This window comes from Epinephelus moara, chromosome 10 (genome assembly GCF_006386435.1).
Source record: "Epinephelus moara isolate mb chromosome 10, YSFRI_EMoa_1.0, whole genome shotgun sequence".
In the NCBI taxonomy this organism is placed as follows: Eukaryota; Metazoa; Chordata; class Actinopteri; order Perciformes; family Serranidae; genus Epinephelus; species Epinephelus moara.
The window spans coordinates 42,453,857-42,480,363 of NC_065515.1; the positions used below are offsets into that span (position 1 = coordinate 42,453,857).

Genomic DNA, 26,507 nt, shown 5'->3' on the forward strand with positions numbered 1-26,507 from the left:
TAGATGACAGATTGAAGGTGACAGCCAGAGATGAATTTTCAATACTTTAGGGGGCTTTGGCCACCTCTTTAATTTTATGTTTTTTCTAAGTAATCTTGGCACACTGGCTTTTTTTAACATGGAGACCTTGTTAGTTTGAGGCGTCAAACCACTCATTTTTCTACATGAAGGCCGTGACATGTTTGTGGTGATTGGAAAATGTTATTTATTTATTTAGCTATTTTAAATCTATATAGGTGTTAATGAAACAGGATATTTAATGCGCCGGGTTTTAATTTTCCTCCAGGCAATGGACTGTCAACATGCAACAGCAGCAATCTAAACTGTCACACCATGTTGAGGTAAAACTTGTGCCGAAGAAAATCTAATAAATAATGGGCATTGGTTGGACAACTTTATGAAAAAGTGTCGTTTTATTGAAAGTTTAATTTGAATTCAGGTTAGCACTTTATAGTTATTTAGCTGTAGGGATATGCTTGCCTTGATTTTGTGAATATAAATGTATGTGAGAACTTAGTGGCAGCAGGGGAAATTAAACAGAACTAAAAACTGACTGGGACAGTTGTCTTTTTATATAATTGAAAGTGTTTTGTTAAGTTAAAGGACAGGATGTTTACTCAGCTTCTAAACTGCATCTCAATCATTTCCATAAATTACAGTGTAATAACACAATAGCTTAATAAAATATGCAGTTGATGATGAGTTGTCATAGTGAAACTACTTACTCTGCAACAAAGCAGGAGTGTTTCTATTAACATTGGAATATTTTTGAATGTGTAGTTGTACCTGTCAAATATGAGGTCAGGGTAAGGAGAATGGTGAGCCTGCTGTTAGCTGCAGAATAAGCAGCATTAAAGTGTGTTACATCTGGCTGATTAGAGTGGAAGAAAAGAGGGCTGTGGTGTAAAGCTTTAGCCCTTGACGTGGTTCTAATATGGGCTGGATTGTGAGCAAAAAGGATGTGAAGACTTGGAGAGATCTAACAACACGCTGCAGCCCACGTTCAAAACAAGGTTTCACTTTCATCTTCTGCATCTCAGAGATGAGGCTTTTCATCTTGCTTCCTAACTATCTCCAGCAGTACATTCTGCAGCACACATCGTTTATCCCACTGATGTTTTACCACTGAGGGACTCGGGTCCAGAGAGAGATCAGTGAGTCTGTGTGGAATTAAAAATTAACCAAGCAAGGAAATAGAAAAGCGTTACTTCCGAGACAAGAGGATAAAAAGATGTTCAGTTGTTATGGGAGTGGGAGAGGCATAAAGATAGTGTTTATGTCAGAAGGTTTACAGTGTGTGTTTAAAAAACTTACAATTGAAGGGGTAGACAAAATGATGTTAACACCTTCAACTATGAAACACTGATATGAATGTGACTCAATTATGTTTTTGTCTGTATGTAAAAGTGTCCCTCAAAGTACTCTACTGAAAAGAATGTGCAGCAATATGATTCCTATGAGGAAACTTTGACTAAGCACTGTATTAACCAACCATGGTGGGTTAACCCTCTATTTTACTTTCTTTGTATATGAGTAAAGGCAAAAGTTGATACATTACTGAGGACATTATGCAGCAGATATTGGAAGAAGGAACTACGTATTAGTGTCTCTACATATTGGATAACTGCAGAAGTTGTTTTCTTTCCAACACAGAATATAAAATAGACATAGCTTTAGAAAAAAAACCAAACCTGAATTGGCAAAAGGAAATGGGGTAAAAGAAAACAAAAAATCTAGCGGGAAATTAATATGAGGCACATCTAGGTAAAATGCCGTCTCCTTGTGTGTGTGTGTCTGTGTGTATACTTTGTTTGTCCTTTCCGCCGTTTCTCTTGGTGCAGAGCTCATTACATCACTTCTATCATTCTCTGTCCTTTGTAGTGTTTTTTTTTTTTTTTCTCCTAGTTGTTCAGTTCCCTCTGTCGCAGCAGGCAGTGGCCACAGTGTAGCGGCACATCATAACTCTCCTCTGGAAGGCTTCCAGAAACTCCTGACAAAAAAGGTCAGGGGATTATGGCAGGAGTGTGTGTGTGTGTGTGTGTGTGTGTGTGTGTGTGTGTGTGTGTGTGTGTGTGTGTGTGTGTGTGTGTGTGTGTGCGCGTGCGCCTCAAAGTACAGATATGTGTGTAGCCAGAACAAGAAGAGGGGAGAAAGTGCAAATGATCAGCCTGTCAATAAAGATAATGTTGATGTTAATGATGGTGTAAGCCATGATGTCGATGATGACAGCAACAACAATAATGGAAATGTTGATAATGATAATAATGGTGTTACCTATTACAGTGATGACAATAATGCCAAGGATGATGACATCAGACAACTACAATGATGATGTTGAAATTAATGATAAATACAACCATGGTAATGTTGTTTAAATAACATATGAAAATGCTCATGGCATTATGGTGGTGAAGATGCTGCTGATATGATTTCAATGTCACTGCCATGACAAAGATGATTATGATGATGATTGTGGTTGCAGCAATGATGATGAGTATGTTGATGATGGTGATAAACATGCTCATGGCAACCACAATGGTAATGATGATGTCAGCCATAAGGACAGCCATTAAGCCATAAACAAGATGTTGTAAACATAATGTTGATGGCAGCAACAACCAGTGGTGATGATAAAGTTGATGGTGACAGCCACAATAGTAAGAATGCTGCCCATGATGATGATGTTGATGATGATGATGATGATGATGAAACCAGGGGATTGTTGTTAATAAAAAAGATGAAAATGTTCATGGCATTATGGTGATGAAGATGATGCTGATAATGACAACAACAATGGCACTGATGATTTTGATGTTGCAGCCATGATAATGGTGATTATGATGATGGTGGTGGTGACAGCTTGATGATGATGAGTATGTTGATGATGGTTATGAACATGCTCATGGCAACCGTAATTGCAAAGATGATGTCCATTAAGCCTTAAACAACTATAGACTAAAGATGATGTTAATGCCTGCTGTGATGGTGGTGGTGGTGGTGATGATGATGATGATGATGATGATGATGATGATGATGATGATGATGATGATGATGGTAATGACCAATGACCAAGGCACTGACATTTTCGATGTCACAGCCATGACAAAGACAAAGATTATGATCATGGCTGTGGTTGCATCTTTTATATGATTATGTTGATGATGGTGATGAACATGCTCATGGCAACAGCAATGGTAATCGTGACATCCATTAAGCCAAAAACAACTACGGACTAAAGATGATGTTGATGACAGTTATAACCAAGGTGATGATGAAGTTGGTAACCATCACAACAGTAAGAGTGATAATGATGATATCCAATGAGTCCATAACAATAAAAAAAATGAGGGTGACGCTGTTGATGAGGAAGGCGGTGTTGGGGGTGATGATGAGTAGGAAAAGGAGGAAGATGGTCATGGGATCTAACCAGGTCTTCCTATATAAAGGGTGTATTTTCATTAAAGCAAACACAATATTGTTGATGGCAATGGTGGAGAGCAACTAAGTTCATCCACTCATACTGTGCTGAAAGTACAATTTTGAAGTGCTTGTACTTTATTTTCCATAAGATGAAATATTAACAAGAAACTATGCCGTTTCGCAAAATGAGTATTTTTACAATCAGTATATTAAGCAGCCCATATTTTGTTGCCAGTACCTTTGTACTTTTCCTTAAGTAATAATTTGAATGCAGAATGTTTACTTGTAACAGAGTATTTCTACACTGTGGTATTACTTTTACTTAAGTAAAAGATCTCAGTACTTCCACATCTGATGATTTCTTGTATCTGTATAGTCTGTAGGAGGTGTTATGATGTTTCACTGTTTCCTATATGTGTATATGTGCTTTCCAGTATTACATGAATATATTAATTTCTGCAGCAGTGGGATACATTCAACATGGCTGCTTCTTTTTGTTCAGCGCTGAAGGTCAGCAGTAATGAGGTGAGGTTAGGATAAAATTGTCTTGGCAATGTTTGAGTATTTGATGGATTTACCTGAATTTACTGGCTGAAACAAGTCCCGGTGTTTATTGAACACACTGTACCTTGAGGTTTTAAGTTTATGCAATCTAACTTGCTCTCAGTGTGGTTTCCTGGCATCCTTCATTGGCTGCCACAGCAAGAGTCGAAGCCAAGAAATGGGGGGGGGGGGGGGGGGGGGGATCTAAACCCCAGTCCCTCCCAATCCCCCATCTTATCAATTAATCCTCATTCAGTTGATTGCAAATTTTATGTCTTTCCATCAGCCTTTTGCATGGAGTGAGGTAATGTTATATTTGGGGTGATTACAGGAACGTGCAATATTTACATGGCTATTCTTTATATCAATATGTCCTTTTATTCTTCTGTTTAAAGTTAATTTAAATTATTTCAGTATAGTTGTTTGGAAACAGGCGGGAACATCTAACTGTCCTCCAGAGTTTTTTTTCACAGCGAGCACCGAGATGAAAGCTCACTTTGAGAAGAGCTGAAATGAGATGCAATCTTGTAGTGATTCGACCATTCAATCTTTCCAGGGATGAGTTTGGGTGAGGGAGAGTTTGTCAGAGGATAGGTGCCGTGCCAACATGGAGTAGATCGTTGCTTCCTCGAGGATGAGGTTATGATCAAAGAGATTCAGGTGCTTTAGATTTCTCTGAGCAAACCCCGAGAGATGCCCTTGGGCTGTTGCAACAACTTCGGTATCCTCTCCCTTTGCCGGTGTAGAGGACTTATCAAACCAACAGCAGACACAAGGAGCAGAGGTGTTTTTTATCCTGGCTTCAGCCTTTTGCTGCAGGGAGCAAAGCCATGGGGACTCCCCAGAAAAGCAACAGGAAACAAAATGAGGCCCAGTGGTGAACGCCAATTTAAATGCTTCCAGATGAAGTACTCCTCTGTTATCAGTGCAACTGTGCTGATGTAAGTCATTAGAGTACATATCCACTGGCATGTGTAAGATGTCATCAATACGTACATGTAATGCAACTGAATATTTGCTTGGCACGATATGACATTTGCAAACAAGAAGTGATATATTCAGAAAGTGATTTTTTTTCAATGAACTAATGCCTAATTTTTTCATATTTGCTTTTACTGCATCACATGTTCTGATAACATAATGGCATGGGGGAATCAGAGAGTAATGACTATGTTTTCTCAGACTGGGTTCATGTTGAGGGAGTTATACCAGTTTTCAATTTGCAAAAATCATATTCCAACTTATGCTTATAATTAGGGATGTTGTGACTTTTTACCTAGATCTTAATGATATACGGGTCCATGTCATTGGTCCGACAGCCCATTGGTCCGACAGCCCATTGGTCCGACATCCCATTCCGATATGTGATTATACTAGGCTATACTGTATTTGTGTACCATAGAGGATCAGCAAACGCAACAAAAGTAGGCTACTGGTCGAGATACAAGTGTCATAGAGAGAAGAGAGTGAAACACCATAACCTCCTGTTATTAACTCTGTGGGGAGCTCTCCGCGGTGCTGAACGGCTCCCGGCGGGCATATTTCTGCTTGATGGTGCGCCGCGACCAGCTCTGGGTCAGCTGGGAAAGGCTTGAGGCGAAGCAGGCTCATGGCTTATGTGTTTGCCACTTTCTTTTTCATTTTAACCCACACCATGATCTTTTCCTAACCCTAACCAAGTGGTTTTTGTGCCTAAACCTAACCAGACCTTAACCACAGGGCATCATGATGATTTCTGAACAACAGGACTTCGGAACAATGGGTTTAATATGGTCGGAACAATGGGATGTCGGACCAATGGGCTGTCGGACCAATGGGCAGACCCCATGATACAGAAGTGCCCCAAACCGAATATAAATGCCCCTCATCATTCAAATTGTTGAAGGTACTGAGGTTGGTAAATTAACTTTTAGATTTTTCACACCAAATAAATGAAACAAGTTACAAGAGGATCAGAGATCAGTTCAAGTGCATGCTAAATTTTCTTTTTTCATACTCTGCTTTTGTTATTGTTATGTATCAGTCATTTACAATAGACTTTATTCTTGTTATTTAACTTTTTCATTTTTTTACTTTTTAATTTGCTGTTTATAATTCTTAATAGGTATTGCTGCTTGTTATTTGATTTTAAGGATGTTTTTCATCATTTTATTGCGATTGCCATTATATATTTGAATCCTTCTAGCCCACTGAAAATGATCTTAGGGGATTGTTGTAACAGTTAATTTTCCCTGAACTGATTTTGAATAAAACTGAAATATAATAGATTTAGTACTTTATGATACATTAACTTAATCCTTTAAATTAAAGAATTAGCCTCCCTGAGCTGACTTGTGTCAAGATAACTGCAAGACAGAAAAATGGCAATCTTGCCCATATCTATCATCCATGGCATATGACAAGAATGTGGCATAAATAGTACAGAAATTTTGACTCAGTAGACCGAACCAACGGTCAGATAAAGCATTTGCAAATGCCTAAACATGACTGGACATTACCCATAGAGGCTGCAGTTCATAAAATTTTTGTATGAATCATTTTTGGAAGAGTCACATTTGTGGTTTTGGAGGTGCTGTTGTTTAGTTTCAGTACTGTATGGGGTCTTGAAGGTTGCATATGTGGATGTCATAAAGAGAAAGCAAGATTTTCATCAGCTCCTTGTTAACTTGCTGTGGCGGTAATACAACTGCAACTGCAGTTAATTTAACTTAAAGGAATACTGTTGTAATTTTTGTGACAGCATGAGGACATTTCTGGAAACCAGCAAAGGCTGATAAAAGATCAACTGAGGAATGAATTACCTTGTTGCATTCAGTTCAGGCTCCAGCTGATGACATTTAGGAGCAGCTCCAACTACTGAGGCCTCTTGATATCACATACATCGAGTACAAGTGAAACCCTTTTACCATGTTACAAATTAAAATACTGTACACCAATTAATATTAAATTACAATCAGCAATGACTTGGAAGAATTAAGCCCACCTATAATGATAAATTAAAGAAAATACAAAACTAAATCAACCAATGTGAAAACATGAAACAATGAGGTCACTGCGGAGCAGCCAAATGCTTTGAAAATCAATTCTAGTGAAATGTTACCTGCAAAATGACCATTTGTATCAATTACTCACCATGTGTTACCTTGCATTTGTGAAAAAAGTGTTTCTCCCATGCCACTATGGTGAACAGAGAATCCAAAAAAGGCAATAATTCTTAATAAATTAAATGGGGGCTGTGTCTCACAACAGCAAAACTATATCAACACATCCATTTACAACGTTTCACACAACTCCTGCACTATAATCCAGGTCTCATGTCTCCCAACATATGCTTAGTACTTCCTAAACAAATGCATTTTTGCTAAATTCTTACATTTTAAAACACACCAGTACAAACAGTCTCATTAACGGCCAAGCAGCATACCTGGGCACACACATACATTTGAATTCATATGCATGCGCATGCTCTGGCACACTCTGGACACACTACCCATAGGCAAAGTTTTTTGATATTGTACATGTTTGTACTGTAACATGTGTTAAGAAGTACTGAGCACACAACTGGATAAACTGGACTTGGATTATACTGCAAAATTTGTGTGGGAGTTTGTAAGCACCCGCCCATCCATTTTTATCTGCCAATCCAGGGCTGGGTTGTGAAAGCAGCAGGCTAAGCAAGGTACTCCAAAAGTCCCTCGCCCCAGCAACGCTTTCCAGCTCCTCCTGGGGGATCTAGAGGCATTTCTAGGCCAGATGAGATATATAATCTCTCCAGTGTGTTCTGGGTCTACCCCGGTCTCCTACCAGTTGGACATGCCCATACACCTCTAACAAGAGGCGCCCAGGAGGCATCCTTATCGGCTGCCCAAACCACCTCAACTGACCCCTGTCGACACGAAGGAGCAGCAGCTCTACCTAGAGCTCCCTCTTGATGTCCAAGCTCCTCACCTTATCTCTTAGGCTGAGTCCAGCCACCCTACGGAGAAAACTCATTTTGGCTGCTTGTCTCCACAATCTCATTCTTTTAGTCACTACCCAAAGCTTTATGACTATAGGTGAAGGTTGGGACGTAGATAAACTCACAAGTCAGTCTTTAGACGCTTTGCTTAACTAAAGACTGATGACTTTCTCCCTGATTTTGTGTTTAGATGGGCGGATACAATTTCAGAGTTTAAAAAAACTCCCTACGTTGCAGAACCAATAGTAAATCCGCAGGACGGTCCTTCGGTGGCTCGCTGAACTCTTGTGCTCGTAAACATAGTCCGACTAGAAACACGTGTAGCGGTACAAAATGGCTCAAGTCGCTGTAAGTCCTTCATTTCCACAATCTTGTGGACTGAGCACACGTTTGATAAAACGGAGTTAAATCTCTCGGCATCCATTTTCAAGCTCTCTGTGTGTTTGTTTCCTTGCGGACGAGAAAAGGGGGAGCGCACATTTCCGGGAGGGCGTGTCCTTTTCAAAAATGCAAGAGGCGTTGCTTTGTTGCCGGCCGTTTTCGCCGGTGTGTTAAACACACTTTAGAAAGGAGTGTCCCCAGACTATCAGAAGGCGGAGATTTCTGACTGTCTGGTGGCGAGACTAGGTTGTAGATGGACCGATAAATTGAGAGCTTTGTCTTTCAGCTCAGCTCCTTAGTCACCATGACGGTCCAGCGCAATGCCTGCATCACTGCTGAAATGAGATCCCCAATGACATCAATTCATGCAGAATGCTCACCTTTTATAGATTCTCAGTTTACTGTGCAGGCATGAAAGAAAAACAAAGTTTCTTCAAAAATTCAAGGTTAAACACAGTGAGTAGTTGATATACAAAAAATCATTTTGCAGGTGAAGTATTCCTTCTTTGATTGTTAGAGGATTTGGCTGCTCCGCAGTGACCTCATGGTTTTGTGGGTTCACATTGGTTGGTTTAGTTTTTGCATTTTTTTTTTACTTGTCATCATAGATGGCCTTAATCCCTCCATATCATCACTGATTTTAATCAAATATTAACTGGTGTACAGTATTTTAATTTGTAAAATAGTGAGTACAAGTGGTAAAAGAGGGTTTCACTTGTGCTCAATATATGTGATATCAAGCAGCCTTGATAGTCTGTGCTGCTCCTAAATGTCATCAGCTGGAGCCTCTGGGCAAACTGGATACAACAAGGTAACACATTCCCCAGTTGATCTTTTATCATCCTTTGCTTAGCTCCTTAACTATCCTCATGCTGTCACAAAATCTATGTCCTTGTGCCGCACACACTTAAAGTAATGTATTCATAGTATAGAGGAAGATTAATATCTCACAGGTATTGCAAAATCATACTTTAAATAGGGTATCAGGGGCCCAATATGAGCCTTGTAGATATCGTGGTTCACACATCTCCACTTCTGTGTACCCACTCTCAACCACTCCAGCAATGTTCGCTTACAGGAAAAAAAAAAAAAAAAAAAAAAAAGGGCTTCTAACAAATCCTCAGCTCTCAGGGACTTTCCTGTTTACATCCCTATTCCCAGCACAAAAGGATTACAAACACCAGCTTTATTGAGTATAAAGAGATTGTAAAATCCAAGATTTGATGAGTGGGAGGGGTGGGGAAGGTTAAGGGACATCCTCATTGAGTTTGCATCTACAAGGCGACAAGGGGTCAAGGGTTAAGAGCATCAAGAATCATTGAGGGGGATCTGAGCTGATCAGCGTCGGCCTGGAGAGGGCAACAGAGTGTGTGACTGAGTGTGTGTATGTGTGTCCTCAAGCATATTTTCCTCTATATTAAACTGGATTAGTTGTCTGCCCTGCATCCTTTTTTCGAGATAACACTTGAAGCTTGCTGGGATTTCATTGAATAGATCTGTGTGACTCTCTAATCTTATTGGTGTGTGTGTGTGTGTGTGTGTGTGTGTGTGTGTGTGTGTGTGTGTGTGTGTGTGTATGCATGTGAGCTTCCAGAAAAACAGCGTAATGGAACGGATCAAAGGGATCCGGATGGTTGTGAGTCTTATTTGGATGTAATTGCTGTTTACTTCGTCACATTATACAGTAGAGGTGCCTTATTAAGACTTTCTGCCTGTCATTAAAGTTGCACTCCAGCAGCCTTGAGGGGATACGACTCTATCTCAGGGTTTTATCAAGGACATTTTATTCCTAATATGACTTTTCAAAGGACTGCTTGTTTATGGCAACTAAGCAAAGGTTCATCTTTTTGTCTTATTGAGATTAATGGATTTCCAGCGCTCTGTCTTAGCTTTCAAACAGCATTTAATTTAATATCAAGAGGAGAAATTGCAGTGTTTGGTCCCATAGTCTTCGCCGGGCATCCACTGGATCCTTTAGTATTCCTTTTCATCACCATATGCACAATACTCATCTGGGATTGAATCCCCTCAAAGCAACAACAGTATGTGGGAAATGCTAATGTCGTTTTATTGCACTTTACCTTTGTTTCAGGGTTTGCAGTCATGTGAGCACAACACATACCATGTGATTTAGTGAGTGTGACTGAATCAGGCCACGGATATATGAGGTAACTCACATGTCATGAATACTGTCTGTGGTAACATACTGTGCTACACAATGTCAGTGCATTGAAGCAGTGTAAGCATCCGCACTAATGTGGAGTTTCTCTCCTGGGAAGGAATCTATCCAGTTATACTTACACAAAATTTCTGAGTGATAGCCGTCTAACACTACAGAATACTTTTTGATCGGAAATTGCAGGTGGTGAGAGAGATCTTGGTAAGGCCAATGCAGATTGGATTTTTAGTGAGTATATACAGCACATTAACATTGCAGAAATGTCTGACAGAGGCAGAACTGATGGACATAACAGCAACAGTTGAGTTAAACCTCAGTGGGCAGAGGCAAGGAGCTACAGATCACAAATATAATCATGGCTGGTTTGGTCTGTATCGCTGAAAGGGAAAGGGTATAACTTCATCTGTGCAGGCTTATATTTCTATATTGAAATGTACAAAATAATGTATGATACCTGTGACTAGCATGACTAGATTTGGTATGGTTAGCTCCATCCCCTCTTTCCTCTTGGCTTCAGTCTGTTACTCACAGACACTCTAGTTCTATAAAAATGTAACTCAACAAATGAGATTCTTTCTGCCTCCGGTGCAGCTCTATCTCTCAGAGATGCCTGTAAAATTTAAATTACAATCTGCTGTGTAAGCAGTCCGAAAGAATTTGAAAATGATGGGATTGACAGAAGCCACACAAATTGCAATTACCATGCAATAGAAACTGAGTATTTATGTGCTGTTTTGATTGTGTGTTCTCCAAAAAGCATTAAAATGGAGAGCCCAGATGATCACTTGAAACCATTATGACAGTAATGTCACTTGAAATCAGCTCCACCCAAATGCTGGCTCATTTTATTATTGCCAAGTCTGTCATGTCTGCTAGCCAATCCACATGTTATGTAGCTACAAAACAACTAATTTGGCAGCTTGGGACTTCGATTCTGAATCTAACAGCCACCGCGGGTGTTTGACCAGAAAGTTAGCTTCACATACTGTCGGGTAGTAAATTATCTCAGACTTTGCCCTGTAGGAGAGGAAACCATGCCAGGAGAGATAGCAACCCACATGTTTCTGCAGCATCCACGGCTGAGAGGGATGCTTACACTGACTTTGTCCACTATTTTCATGTTGTTTTAGACTCATCACTGACTAAGGTTATTGGTTTGACGCCCAAAAATGTGAACAGGTCTATTTGTTAGTATAGTTGCAAGCCAGTTAGCCAGTGCTTGATCGTCTGAACATGATCTGATTTTATAAACGACACGAATTAAAAGAAAAAACATGCAAAAATGTGTTAAGAGCTAGCTGAAGGGTTAATAGCTACTTGATCTGCTGGTGGGATGCAACATAGAAAAGGAAAAGTAAAGGTAAAGGAAACAGCAAATCCAAGCAGAGAATCTATGTTACAGTATTAATATCAAAGAATGGTGGTAAACATGTAAACTTTAGACATCAAGCTGAAAAGGACAAAACACATCCAGCCCAAAAAGAGAGTTTACGAGTAAAGAGCAAAAAGAAAATGTCCATCACTTTCAAAAAAAGGACAAGAAATGTAAGAAAATCAAAGAAGATAAAAATTGGAGGAGAAAGGGTAAGTTTGGTTTCCCTTGTCATGCAAATCAGTTTGGCATCGGGGGGAAAAAATACCTTCGTCGTCCGTGCGGTCACTATCACCTAAATCATCAGTGTGTTTCTTTGTAAGGGGACCTATAGGACCAAGAAGGAGAAGATGGAGGAAAACAGGGTGATCAAGAACACACACAGCCTTCAAAAGATGCTCTCAAAAGATAAGAAAATATGTCAATAATTAATGTTTCTATAGCCCCTTTTTTGCAAAAATCTTCACACTGACAAGGAGACTGGGTAAACATTACCACAAAGTCCACTCCACATGTTTACAGTAGGAATTTACTGTATATGAGTTCAGTTAAGAAAGTTAAGGAGCAAGAAAAGAGGGACTTTAAAAAAAAGAGGCGAAAAAATATTAGTTCTCTGTTGAAAATGAAGACTTAACTGAGGATAAACCTCTTAGGATCAAAAGACATAAACCTCTTTGAAACAGTGCAAACAGTAGCATCAATTATACATATCAGAGACATTATGTTAACATTTGGCAATGATCACTGTAGCAGAGAAAAAAAGCAGAGGCTGTAAAAGCAGCAGCATTTTCCAGAGCAAACCACTCAAAAGAAGCATGTGACAGACTCCCCACGTTTTATTTTCAGTGTGTTTACTGTGCATGTAAACACACACACACACACACACACACACACACACACACACACACACAAACGCACATATTCAGTGTCATGCATAGATTTGACTGCAGGGCACTGCTGTGAAGCATGGCCTACAGCAGAATTTCTTATGAGAGAAATAGGCAAAGATAAGGACAGCAGATACTGGAAAGTGATTGCAAGTTTGCCCCCATTTCAATTTTCCAGGATCGATCGATCTATCCATCCATCCATCCATCTGTCCATCTATCCATCTATCTATCCATCTATCCATCTATCCATCTATCTAGTAGTTGAGCATTTTGGGAAGTATGCCTATTTGCTTTCTTAGACGGAGTTAAACAAAGGGACTAATACCAATATCATGTGTGCCCAGTAAATGTAAGGCTTTAGCCAGTTAGCATAGCTTAACCCTTTGAACTCTGCAATAGCAATGATCCACCAGTGCCTACATTTCTATTTTTGCTTATTGTAATGTCATTTCTTACCCAACATCACGATAGTACTTTCAACTGCTTCATATCCCAAAAATCTGTACAACCCAAGCTAACAGGCTATGTAATCCAATAAACCATAATAATTACCTGAAGTATTAAAATTGTGTCATTAAAAAAATACAAAAATTGTAATGTATTCACCATGCATTAGTCTGACGCCACTACACGTTTTTGCACCATACATAAAATAGCGCAATTATGTCATTATGAGCGCACAATATGATGATGCGCAAGACATTTTAGATCAATATGTACACAATTATACAAAAAAAGATCTCCCACCGCCATTATAAGGAAATTCCAGCATATTTACGGGGAAATATTATGTTTACACGGCACCTAAGGTAGGGTAACATAAGGTAATGACATGAAGACAGGGAAGACTGAAGTCTTAGCTCTCTTCTGCTAAAAGAATATATGCCCTAGCTATTATGGTTTGCATTTTAGATGGATTTTGATACCAAAGCTGAGGTAGCTGTTTCCCCCCTTGCCAGCCTTTACGCTAATAAACCTAAATGGCTGCTCAATATAGCCATGTATTTAACATTTCTCCTAACTCTCCACAAGAAAGCAAATGAGCATAATTCCCAAAATGTCTAACTATTTCCTCATGCACTGTGGTGGACTCATCGACACAAAACAGTTTGATCTTAATAGCATTTAAGTACGAGGTGGAATCATTTGACAGGGGAGTGGTCAGCTGCTTCTTTATTACAACCAATAAATTGTCATTTTAATATAAGTTTCTTGTTCATACAGAGACATCACACATACTATCTCAAAGAAAGGAAACAAAGAAAAACACATAGACATGCAACCACAAAAAAAAAAAAAAACACACAAAGAGATACACACAGATACCATGTAACAGATCTGAAAACATGCAGTGTTGAAGTAAAGGGTGTATGCTGGCAAGGTGCATGACACACAAGAACATAGAATAACATACTGGCAGTGCTTAAGCCTTCACACACACACACACACACAAACACACACACACACACACACAAAGCAATGTCATACACAACATGTCGTGCCAGAGGGCTTCAGTAGTATCTACTGATGAGGAAATAGCCACTTCAATCCTTTCCGACAACCGTCATCAGCTCCAGCAACAAACAGCCAGCAATTTCATACAAATCTACTTAATTCCATTTGACTTCATAAAATTATGACATAGCAGTCAATTTCAACATGACGAAGGTTAAAAGGCATGTTCTGTGAATCAGGTTAATGTTGAAAAATGTCTCCTATGTAAAAGGAGAATAATCCAATAAAAATATCACTGACTGTGTTGGGTTGAACATATGTTTATGGAACAGAGAATGGCAGATAAATCACTTGAAAGATACTCTCAGTCTGAAGCTCATATTGATGAGTCATAATTCCTCCATCATTCAACATAGTGGTGGTTTATTTTAAGGGCAACCATTTCTCTCCTGTGACTTTAAAGAGGAAGCCGGCTCCCTGCATATCATTCTGTCCTACAGCAGTCTCCCAGCGCTCTTTTGTGAATTTGACAAGCAATTTGATAAGCGAGAGCTGACTTGTGCTTTCTATGTGCTGAATAAGCACCAAGACACAAGAATTGCTTCTTTCAAAATGTGAAACGTCTAAGAAACACCAAGCGTCCACTGTCTAGGGATGTGTTACCTGTTTATAAAGTACACTGCATAGAGAGATCACTGTCAGAGCAAAACATAAAGAATGTGGGAGATCCGTGCTAGCCTATTAGAATACACTGTGCTCAGTGGTTTCTGTGCTAATACTTTAACATATAATACACACTAAATAATGTGGTTATTTTTATCCTATTGCCATGGACTTCTTGAAGTCTCTGTATCAACCTTTATATTTCTAAAATTATAATTACTATCCCGCAGTCTGGAAAAAAATGGGTGCTTCACACACATCTTCCCCCGGCAGCACAGAAGATCAATACAATCAAGGTGAGAGTCACCAATTCAGTATTTGACCAAATGTTTCACCCTCTCTTCCTGAGAAATGATGATGAGTAATGGCCAGAAAGGTATTTTATGCAGAATATTATGTCAGACTGACCTTGACCTTTGACCACCAAATTTATTGTTTACTCTTCAGTCCAAGTGGATGTTTGTGACAAATTTCAAGAAATTCCCTCAAGATGTTCTGGAGACATCACGTGTCAAAAGTGTTAATTCCAAAGTAACATCACTGATGCTTAAATATTTAAGTTTGCCACAATGTATCATCTGAGCAGTACCCAGCATGCCGTTTGATGGCATAACAGCTAAAAGGGGTGCCCTCTTAACACATTACAAAGTGCGTTCATAACACACTACTAATATGTCCTAAAGATCTCAAGATCTTGCACTCGACACTGCCTCTAAAAGGGTCCTCAGCAATACAACCGGCAAGTGTGAAGTCGATCGGATGAACAATTGTAGAGGAAATCGAAGGACATACATACAGAGGGAGACTTCTTCCATTTTAGTTCGATAGCATCTACCCACCTTATCTTGACTTCTTACTCAGTGTCTACACGTTTTAAAAAGCACTTCAGCACTTCCTTACAGCCTGTTCTGCCTCCTATGTGTGCCACATATGAACGTGGGGTGGGGGAGTTTGAGAGATGTCAGGTTGCATCTACCTACTCTGTGTTAGCCTGGAGACTAATACAGGGAACCAAGTCCACCTTTCAGCGATCAGTAAGAAACATTTTTTGCTCGCTTGCGTCAGAAATCTTTATCATGAGATTGGCAACTTTGCAATGACGGCTATTTCCAAATGACAAAACTCAGGTTTTAATTCCCCCAAAAGAGCATTTATGTATTTATTTATTATTTTTATCTATATTGTTGATGTTAGATCAAAGTGTTAACGGCTCTATCAGTTTTCTGTGTTGCAATTAAGTACTAGCCATCATTCAGTGGAATTGGAATTTCAAAAGTTCTAAAACTATGAGCTAACGTTCAGCCGAACACACTAAGAATACCTTATCCAACAGTGTACTGTACACTGAAAACAATTTGTAAACCACTGCCCTTGTAAAACAAAAGACAGAAGAGAAAAGAGAGATTAACATAACAAAGGCTGGAGTGAGTTATGGATAACTTGAAAACCTGTGAGAATAAAAGAATCAAAGGCAATGTGATTGATTTGGCTGCTCCCTGGACTGCACATGTGCTGCTATTACAGTGGCATGTTGTTTGACTGAGGGTTAGTGGGGATCAGAGCAGACAAGACAGCTGCATGACAGCTCCTATCACACACTCACACACTCACACACACACACACACACACACACACACACACACACATGAATACACACATAGAGAGAGAGACATCATACTGCAATCAGGTGTCAATTCAAAACTGCCCAGTGACAAGGAGGCCCCGACACTGACCTGCACTCCCCTACCTGTCACTGCGAGCATATGTGCATGTGTGAGTGTTTCTTCGTGTGTGACACAGCTGAAGTTTCAGCTGTTATCAGCTCTGGTCACTGATTAGGAACTTCAAACTTTTCATCTCTTTCCATCTCTGTGACTCCTACTACTCTGTATTTTCATGTTTATTTTCTCTGTCTTACACGCTAACATCCTGCTCCTTCCAGCACTTCTGCTCTGGTTATATTCCTCTCTTTTTTCTTGTTTTTTTAACTGTGTACCTTTTATTTTTTTCTATTGCCATCGTCTTTATCTCCATCTCAGTGTTCCATGGTACAAATGGACTTCAAGTCAAGTCATAACAGGTGGTCGTACAGGAAAGGCAGATGGTAAAGCCCGCCTCTGTACAAAGATGGTCCCTGGCATCAGATATGAATGTCCTCTTCCATTGGCCTTCCACTGAGTTGTGGTTGATGACTTTGACCCCTTCCCAGTTGATACCATGCACAGATTTGGTCACACTATCCGATTCAGATGTTCATTCAGGCTATTGTCAAGAAAAAGCTAAAAAGGGGACTCTGATAAGGTTTTCTTGCTGTTGTTTTTTTCAAACTACTACATCAAAGCTTGAACGTTCATGCTAAAAAACTAAGGCCATCAAAGACTGGCCTCTACACTGTTTATATTGGGAACGAGGTCAAATTTGGAAGGAAATCTGCTTAACTAACACCTTTATAATCTGATGCAAACAGATTCAACAGCCTTGCTTTAACATTGTACTTACTATATTAAGAGAGGTTTCTATTTCTTTGTCCTTGCAATTTACAAACATGGGACAATATTAGAAACACCTGACAATATAATGCAGCCCAGCACAACATCCCCACTTAGTCAGTACAAGGGATTTAACGATAAATCGCTGTGAACTGGCATATTGGTTCAGAGAGCAACACAATGTCACTGATGCAAAGTAAAAACATCGATACACATCGACATCGACCTTTGGCAATTCCGTTCCTGTCATCTGCTGGTTAATGGCTTCTTCGCTTGCGAGCGCAAGGAGGGTGCGCAATACCTTGTCTCCCCAGTTGCTCATCTTTACAGTGTCTGTCAGGTTTGCGTTTCCCTCTTGCTACTAGCCGCTCGCTAATTCCTTTTTATCCACCTCCAGTGGCTCGCACGTGTGGCGTCATCAATAGATCCTCTCACATGTCATCAACAGCCCCTCCCGTTGCGGAAGGCCGCCTCGGTCTTTTTAAAGCCCCTCCCGTTGCGGAAGGCCGCCTCGGTCTTTTTAAACTAAAAGGGTTCCGCCAATATGACTAACCTACGAGGCGGAAAATTGGGCACCTTGGATCAACTCGCCAATCCGGCTCTGTGTGTCTAAACGCTCGCAGCTTGCCGGCAAAACGGCCCAACATTCGTGGAAAATCTGGCATTGTAAAAGGGGCTAGTGCTAGCAGCCAAGTGCAAGGCAGAAAATAGTGAGCAGCCAAGAAAAAGACAATGAGGATATTTACTGATATTGTCTTCTATCAATTGCCAGCCCCTGAATTGAATCAAAATCATACTGTGGCAGACTTTGTGACATCAGTGAATCAATATATTGTATTGTGATGACTTATGATTTACACTTCTACCCAGCCTTAAAACATAAAGAGTACATGATAGTATCAACAAAAAATAAAATAAAATCATTATAGGCATCATAATAGCAGATTTTAGGGCAAAACATCTGTATTGGGCTACAATACTACTACTCTTGCTACAATTTGACCTATGACTGTCAGATACAGATTTTTTCGAAGTAAAATCAATCTACAAGCCTTTACTCTACTTCAGTTTCAGTAAATTCTACTCCTGTACATATCATCTACAGCCTTCATTCAAGCTTTAATCAAGTCAAGAAGTACTTACACTTCAGTACATTTTTCGATCAACTACTACTTTTGCATACTTTCAACTACAGTAACCATTCATATTTCACAACATTATGTTATTTTAAGACATTTTTGTTTATGTTCAACTTTTTTCTACTTTTCATGTCTTTAAAATGTAAAGCATTTCATATATCAGCCTTTTCATTTAATTTCAACTTTGACATCATTACAGTCAAGCTTCCACCTTTTCTCGCGATGTATTTCAGCTTTTTTGCATCTTTAAATAATGCATTTCAGCTTCCAATTCTGCATATTTTACATCGTAGCTTCCATTGTTTTTAAGCAGTGTGTTTTATGAATTTGAGCTTCTTTCAGGCAATTTTTTTTTTTTTTTCATATTTCTGCATTTTCAGCAATGCCTTTCAGCTGTCAGCATCCACACACATTTTCTGCTGGAAATGCATTTTGTAGTTAGCGTATGAGTTCTAGAGTTGTGGCAAAAAACACGTTTTGTGAGGTCACAGTGACCTCTGACCTTTGAACACCAACATCTAAGCAGTTCATTTTTGAGTCCACTTGGACTCCAAATTTAAATAAATTCCCTCAAGGTGGTCTTGAGATACAACAGCACGGAAGCATAATAATTTTTGGCTGAGAAAAGTTGTTTTAAAAAAAGCCAGATTCTCATGAAAGTAGGCACCTTTGAGATGTAAGTTTAACTATCCTGGGTTTAGAACAGGCCAGCTCATTTTTTTGTGGCTTCAAACATCCTCATGTTGAGGTAGCCATGTACTCAGATATCTGTAAATATCTTGGTGAGTATGTTGTTAACAATAACAGTGAAAGTTACAAAAACACCTGAGTTGTATGAGACTGACTTTTCCTTTCATGTCTAAAAGAAACAGAAACAAAAAAACTTTCTATTCTCCTATCTTTGTCGTACTTCTAAGCATCACTGAATGCAGCAAATATAACACAGTCTCTCAGTCTATAATCTATACTTCTTTCTTTGTCTCTCGTTTCATCTCTCTCTCCTACTCTCATAGATCCCTCTCTCCACCATCATCATTGATTGGAGACTGATGAAGAGGAGTTTCACGCTCTTTGACACAACAATCCATGACTCAAAAAGCCATCCGGGAAAGCGAAGATAGCGCACATACACTCACACACACCCTCAGGCTTTCCCCCTCTCCTGGATGAGGTAATTATTGCGAGGGGAGTCCGTGCATCGATCGCACATTCAGCACAAGAGCTAACCATACATACATATTGCTCTCTGTATGCATCAGTCAAGGTCCACACCGGCATAGAAACACAGCAGCTTAATCAATCACCAATGCACATTAAAAAAGGGGATCTAACAGAGCGCACGGCTCAATGAGCCAAATAGGTAATCTACCACTGACCTTGGATAAAATCCCTACAGGCTGTAAACTATAAATACAGAATCCATTCCCCAAGGTAAAACTGGTTGTCTAATGCACTTCAGCAAACCATCCTATGAGAGGAATTAACAGAGGCTGTGAGCAGTGAGTAATCACAGAGACTGAGGTTTATAAAAGTGTGATGACTGGGCTCATGTCTTAAAACACAGTAAACAGGGTTAGGTAAGAGTTTAAGAAAGACACATGGGCACTGATTTCCTCATATTGTGCATCTCTGGAGTTAAACCTAGTGGAGGAAAAGTATAACTCTGTAGGTGCATCATGTTTTTCCTTCACTTCTCTGTCCATCTCCCTCTTCAAATCTCACTCTGTACCTCCCACTCTCACCCATCAGGACTCACTAGAAATTGATTAAGTGTTTCACCCTCTGACATTCTGCACCAAACTGTGGTGCATCTATGTGATAGCAGTATAAACAAACACGCTATTTAAATATGCACAGAAAAGTGCTGTTGTTTAACATATATTACCATTTTGTTTGCAGCTAGACCTTTAGATATATTTATGAGGACAAGGCAGTGGAAAATAATTTAATGCAGTGATAAAGAAGTAAAAAAGGTGACTTCCAGATGGTTATCATTACACCTCAAAACATTTCTTTTTCTTCTATATGGCTTGTATATCTTAAGAAATCAGTTTGATATCACCATAAGTCTGACCAGCAACTTTGACAGTAAACATTCCATTATTGCTTGCAGGGAAACACTAGGTCTAATAATTGAATTCAGAGTAGGTTCACGAGTTTCCTATCAAGTTGGACACATTCTATTTTACTGAATAAACTAAGGCTCAATCCCAACAGACCCCTGGCCCCCCACTACTTAGGCCTTACTGCTTCGTTTTGTGCATTCATAGAGCGAAGTGTAAGGGCTCATTTATGCTCAACGTTGGATACAGAGACGGAGACAGGCGGAGCCTTCTGTCCATACTCTGCGTTCATTCCGTCAGTATTTGTGCACGTTTCCTAAAAGCTTATGGATACAGGTGAAATGGAGCAGTACCACCAGAGATTATGGAGGCAGTATAGTGTAGTTCAAGTGAGATACGACAGTAGGAAACAACAAAGAAGATTAAATAATGGCAGAATGGAACAAACTGATTATAGTGAAAAGAATTCTCTGTCCACGTCAGGATGTATAATGGCCACACAGACCACCACGATCTAAAGGTACAATATAACGACCACCTCCACCATTGCCTCCTTTGTTGTTGTGTGAAACTTTTGACTTTGCCCCCTGGTGCCATCTATTGGCTGTATCTATACCATCATAATGGATGCATGAAAGTATGAGGGCAGCGACATTTACAATGTTTGAAACAGACTTTTATTTTCACACATAAAGGGAGTATAAATGACCCTTTGGGGCTGCATAACCCTACAAACCAAAGACACACTAACTATAAAAAAAATCATTGGCAACATGGCTGTATGAGCTATTAGAGAAACCAACAAATGCATTTTCTTTGTTAATTAACATCAAAAAAGTATGCAGTATCTTAGTTTAATGTTGGTTCAATGTTTTATGATCCTTTTCTTTATAACAAGCATAACAACAACAAAAAAAGTTAGTAGTATACTGATGTCTCTGTAGCTAACTAGCCAGCCAGCTAATGTTACCTTCTGATTTGTGCATAACAGTCCCACGTTTTGACATATTTCCATGTTGCAGTTTCCCCTTTGATGGCATATAAGACCTAAAATCTAACCACTCCTCTATTATCAGTGCAAGCAGGCAGGATACGTGGAAGCACAGATTGCTAATACTACCCTACAGAGCATCATGGCATGGTAATAAAGAAGTGTTCTTTTTGTAATTTGACTTGTTTAATCAGCTGGGATGGGCTCCATCCCCCCCCGACCCTCAAGAGGATGAAGCGGTTAGAAGAAGAAGAAGAAGACTTGTTTAATCAATGGATAGCATGAAACTTAAGTTCTGGACGAATCCTGAGCATCCATGCTTATCTATCTCATTCAGAGAGATGGCAGTTGTCCTCGTGATAATACCATTATCATGTCTGTTTACATAAACGCCATCTATGACGATGATAACACTGAAGATGTATCGGGGTCTTGAAGGTTTGTTAAATTTAACAAGGTTAGCTTATAACTACTACCCTTTGTATCTCTGTTTTGAAGGGCAAAGAGACGCTCAAAAACGAGGAGTGAGGGAAAAATAAGAAATGGGATTTGAGGCTTATCATAGTTTCTTGACAAACTATGAATGTCCTCTCGTCCCACTGCATTTCTATTGCAAGGCATCCAGAAAAAGGCATGCCAATTTGTGCAAAGGTTTTGTGCAACAGTGTGACTGCATTGGTTTTGTGTTTGATTAAAAGAAAATAGAGTTTGCCCAGGTTTCTACAAGCAACCTCTTACAGTTTTTCTTCCATGACTTATCTCTCAATAGTGAGATAGACGTAGTGTGAGACTGATGTGAAGAATGAAAAAATAGAGATTGAGAGAGAAGTGCAAATCTTGCCTACTTTCTCACCTCCATACATCTGGCCAATTGCTGCGTAAAGTGCTTCCTGGATTGTCTGCTTTGAAAAGATACAATTCTGACATCAGAAAACGCCTCAGGGAGGTGGTGTGGGTGGATGGTTGGGCATACAAAGTGTGTTACTTTGATATAGGAGACTGCTATTTGCATCCTTACCATATCTGACTAACGGTTGATGTTGGTTTCTCTTAACCATGGCCACAATCTTTCCCTAACCTTAACCAAGTGGTGTCAGGCTCACAGACATAAACTAGCTCTACAATTGCTTAAATTATCCTGCATTTTGTACTGTGTTTTACAAAACACTGTTGCCAAATGAAAGTGTTTGCTGCCAGATAAACTGTTGCTCCAGCTGCATTTCATGTTGAGATTTGTCAAGTTTGTCAATTTCCAAGCCTTTTGAAAGTGATACTTTACATACAAGTGCAATAAGAGAGGCTTCTGTGAAATCATCTAAACAGTTGTGCATGAGGGAACTGAATAATGCTGCCATTTATCCAAAAGACTGTGGAACAAAATGTGTATGAGGTGCCTGGGAAATGACTTAAATATGTCATGTAAATGGAAAAATTCTTACATAGATCATAAGATTATGCAATCCAGAAGGGGAGTGTGTGGGGTGAAAAATGATGCATTAATATTCCAGCTCATCATCAGGCTCTTTGCCTCTAGCATGAGAAGTGAGATTAGGCAGGAGAGACACAGATAGGATAGAGAATTATTTGGTTCACCCCCATCAGCAGAACAGAACTAAATGTTGGGAGGAAAAAAAAGGTGTTTTATAAATGAGAGTAAAAGCATCTGATTTTATAAGAACGTACCATAAGAAAAGAGAAAATCCTCCTGGAGACTGCTAGACTAAATAAATGCAGTGGATGTTCGTGTGGATGTGCAGTAACCATGTGGGCGAGACCTGCACTAAGACCTTGTCTCAAAAAAGACGATCCATAAGGGAAAAGGTGATGAAAGAATGAAAACAAACACAGACATACATATGTAACACCAAACAACCATCTCCAGACACTTTGGTTGCAGGTCACATTATCCAGGATTGTATACTGCATTTGTATCACCCTGTTCTTTTGTGTGTTTTTTTTTTTTAATTTAAAAGAGTTTCTAAAGTCAAGAAACCCTTTGAATGAAACTAGGAAGGCACATACAGCCTATATACTAGGGATGGGCATTTTAACTATCTTCCATATTCCAATACTTGCATTAAGTTATTACAAAGAGTTACAGAAAGTTATAACAACTTTGATGAGAGAATGAATCTGAGCTATCCTTCTGGTCATGTAAAGAGAAAAAAAAACATGAGTGAAGAGCAGGAACAGCAATTGGGTTAACTGTGTTCTTCCGTCTTAAAGTTTGATGTCAGCAAATTACAGTAAGGTTAAATTGATGTGCTATCTTGCAGTGTGTCACTCATTGGTCCGTCTCTCTTGCTAACGTAGCTGTGCAGTGCATCTCTCGGTCTGTCTGAGCCTTGTTTGCTGTAGGAGATTGAGCAGCAATTTCTCTATACCTTCAACAACTACTAAGGTCTAAATTGAGCACTCAAGTACTCATGCCCATACCTACTACATATTTACTGTATTGCATGGCATGTACGGTCACATTTAAATAGAAAAAGGTCAGCATGACAAACTATAATCTAATGCTTTTGCTAGTGCCATGTCACCATCTCAAAACAATAGCATTAGCATTAACCAGTAGTTAACTGTTGGTGATGAAGCTGAATAAGATGTACAAAAGAAAGAAACAAATTAAAGTCCAGTTTTTTGGGGATTTCTTGTTTGTGTTTGTTTGTTTGTTTTTTTAATACAGTGGCTATGACCCTATGTCAAAATCCTGCACAACTAATTAGCATGCAGTAGAAAAAAACAGCACTTTATTCACTCTTAAAAAAAAAAAAGAAATCAATGACAGCAATTACATTTTATGCAAAATGTGTGTGTCATAAGAAATTAGGACTACATTTATGTAATTTTAGGAAACAGGTTGGTATTTCTTGGCCCGTTATCGTGGTTAAATTAAACAAGAAGGAACTCATTAGCCTTACACATTAAAACTACAATCAATCCATGAAATAGTGGGCACCATTCAAAGGGAACATGTGCTGCTATGAATGCATAAATGCCTAGTTCTAAAGAAATCAATAACTTACACTTTTTCTTCAGGATCCTAGAATATCCTTGTGCAAACATATACAATGACAGGCCAAGTCTGTCTGACATGATGCATCTCAGACCTGAAAGCTTCCCTGCCCACTATAATATCCCCCTCACCTTGTCTCGTACTGACGCTACATGTCTTGTTCTTTTTCTTCTACTTCCTCCTGCCGTCCAGTTTATCTCCTCTCACTGTTGCTATTCTCCTCCTCCCCTTCCCTTGTACTAATAATTCTATTCTAACACTCCTTTTCTGTTCTCGCTCTTTCTACCGCCTGCTGACGAAACAAACACCCACACTGTCAATGTCAGTGAGCCAATTCAAAGCAGCGAGGCCTGGGAGGGGAGGACATGAGCGAAGTGTGACTAGTGTGCAAATTAGCAAGAGCTTGAGAATACATATACATATATATATATATATATATATATATATACACACATAGATAGATAGATAGATAGATAGATAGATGTGTATATGTATTGTTTTTTTTTAAATAAAATAAATGCCATACGCCCCTTGTTTCTTTTTTTCTAATTTTCCAAAGCCATTTGTCTACTAAGAAAGCCTGCTGCATTAGGGTAAACAGTATGGGTTAAAGACATGATTTGCCCTGCATTCAAGTTTTTGACTTATCAAAGAGACTAGCGGCAGGAATCTTGGCTAAGGTCTTACATAGTAGGTTATTAGTCAAATGTCCTTCACAGTAAGATGTTAGTGTGGGAGCATTAGACCCAGGACCTGCTTTAGTCAAACATCAAAGCAGCAGATCAAACAGAGAGCACATCATGTACTATAATGACTTTAGCAGCATTCAAGGGCATTTCCACATCCACTTGATTTTAAGCAGTTCTCTCCAGTGTTTCGATTCTCTATTTGGCTCATTTAAGTCATACGAAAACACAGTTAGTGGAGACAGACCTAGTTAAGTTGAAGGTTTATGGATACAGTTTTAAATAAACCATGAGAAGATTAGAAAATACAAGTTATACTAATGTCTCTGCAACAGCATTAAGCCCAAGCCACCGCTGGGGGGGGGGTCAAAGGGTACAGATGACCTTGGGCCGTGCAAAGCTCTATGGCTGACCTTTAAATAGGAATAAGTAGCACAAAGGTACCCACTGATTGAAATCACTGACAGTACAAGTTATATATATTTATGTGATACATTTTGGTGAAGAAATAGTGGCATTGAAATTTTTCTTAAATGGCTGATTTGAATATTTCTGCATACTGGGATCCCTGAACAGTCTTGAAATTGCATAAATGAACACATTATAAACAGCAGATCTGGAACTGGTGACAGATGAAGAGTAAATTTATGATTTTAATTCAAGATTTGGTAGTATGAATTTAATTTAACTTCTACAAGCAATGTTTGAGTTTACCTATCATTATCATTTATTGGAGGGCATTTTTGTCTCTATTTTTTTAGTTACAAGTAGAGATATAACTTAGTCTTACTTGAAAGAAAGTGTCCCTGTGTTTTGAAATAACTGACTTGACCTTTTGTGCTCTGTACATTAAACATATTGAGTATATGTATGCAAAATAGTGCACTGCCTGGATGGATTTATAACAATGGATTTGGAAATAGTTCTTACAGGGACTCCATCTCTGTCACAACAAGGCTAATCGCCAAGAGCTTATTTAAAAATGCCCATGTTGGTATCAGAGGTACGGGTGGGTGGTTATGGTGCTGAGGTGGGTGTGGGTGAGGGGTTGGTATTAGAAAATGTTGTACCCCTGTCCACAATTCCTAATGCCTGGCCTGCATGAAGCACTGGATTATGGACTAAACACATTGTGGAGTTTGTTAGGTTACAGTATTCATCAGCCTGGGCCTTATTTTCACAAAATCTATTTTGGCTGGTGATCATGATAACATTTGTAAGCTTCAAATGAAGTGTTGTATTTCAATAATCAAACAGCATCT

At 39.2% G+C, this 26,507-nt stretch overlaps 1 protein-coding gene across 1 annotated transcript in view; it reads right to left on the reverse strand.

Moving 5' to 3' along the window:
• Positions 1 to 26,507, reverse strand: part of nlgn1 (neuroligin 1) — a 515,333-nt gene that overhangs the window by 276,766 nt on the left and 212,060 nt on the right. Inside the window, exon 4 of the mRNA XM_050054180.1 lies at positions 12,122 to 12,181. Coding sequence (XP_049910137.1) covers positions 12,122 to 12,181 — 60 coding nt within the window. The remainder of the gene's footprint in view (positions 1 to 12,121; positions 12,182 to 26,507) is intronic.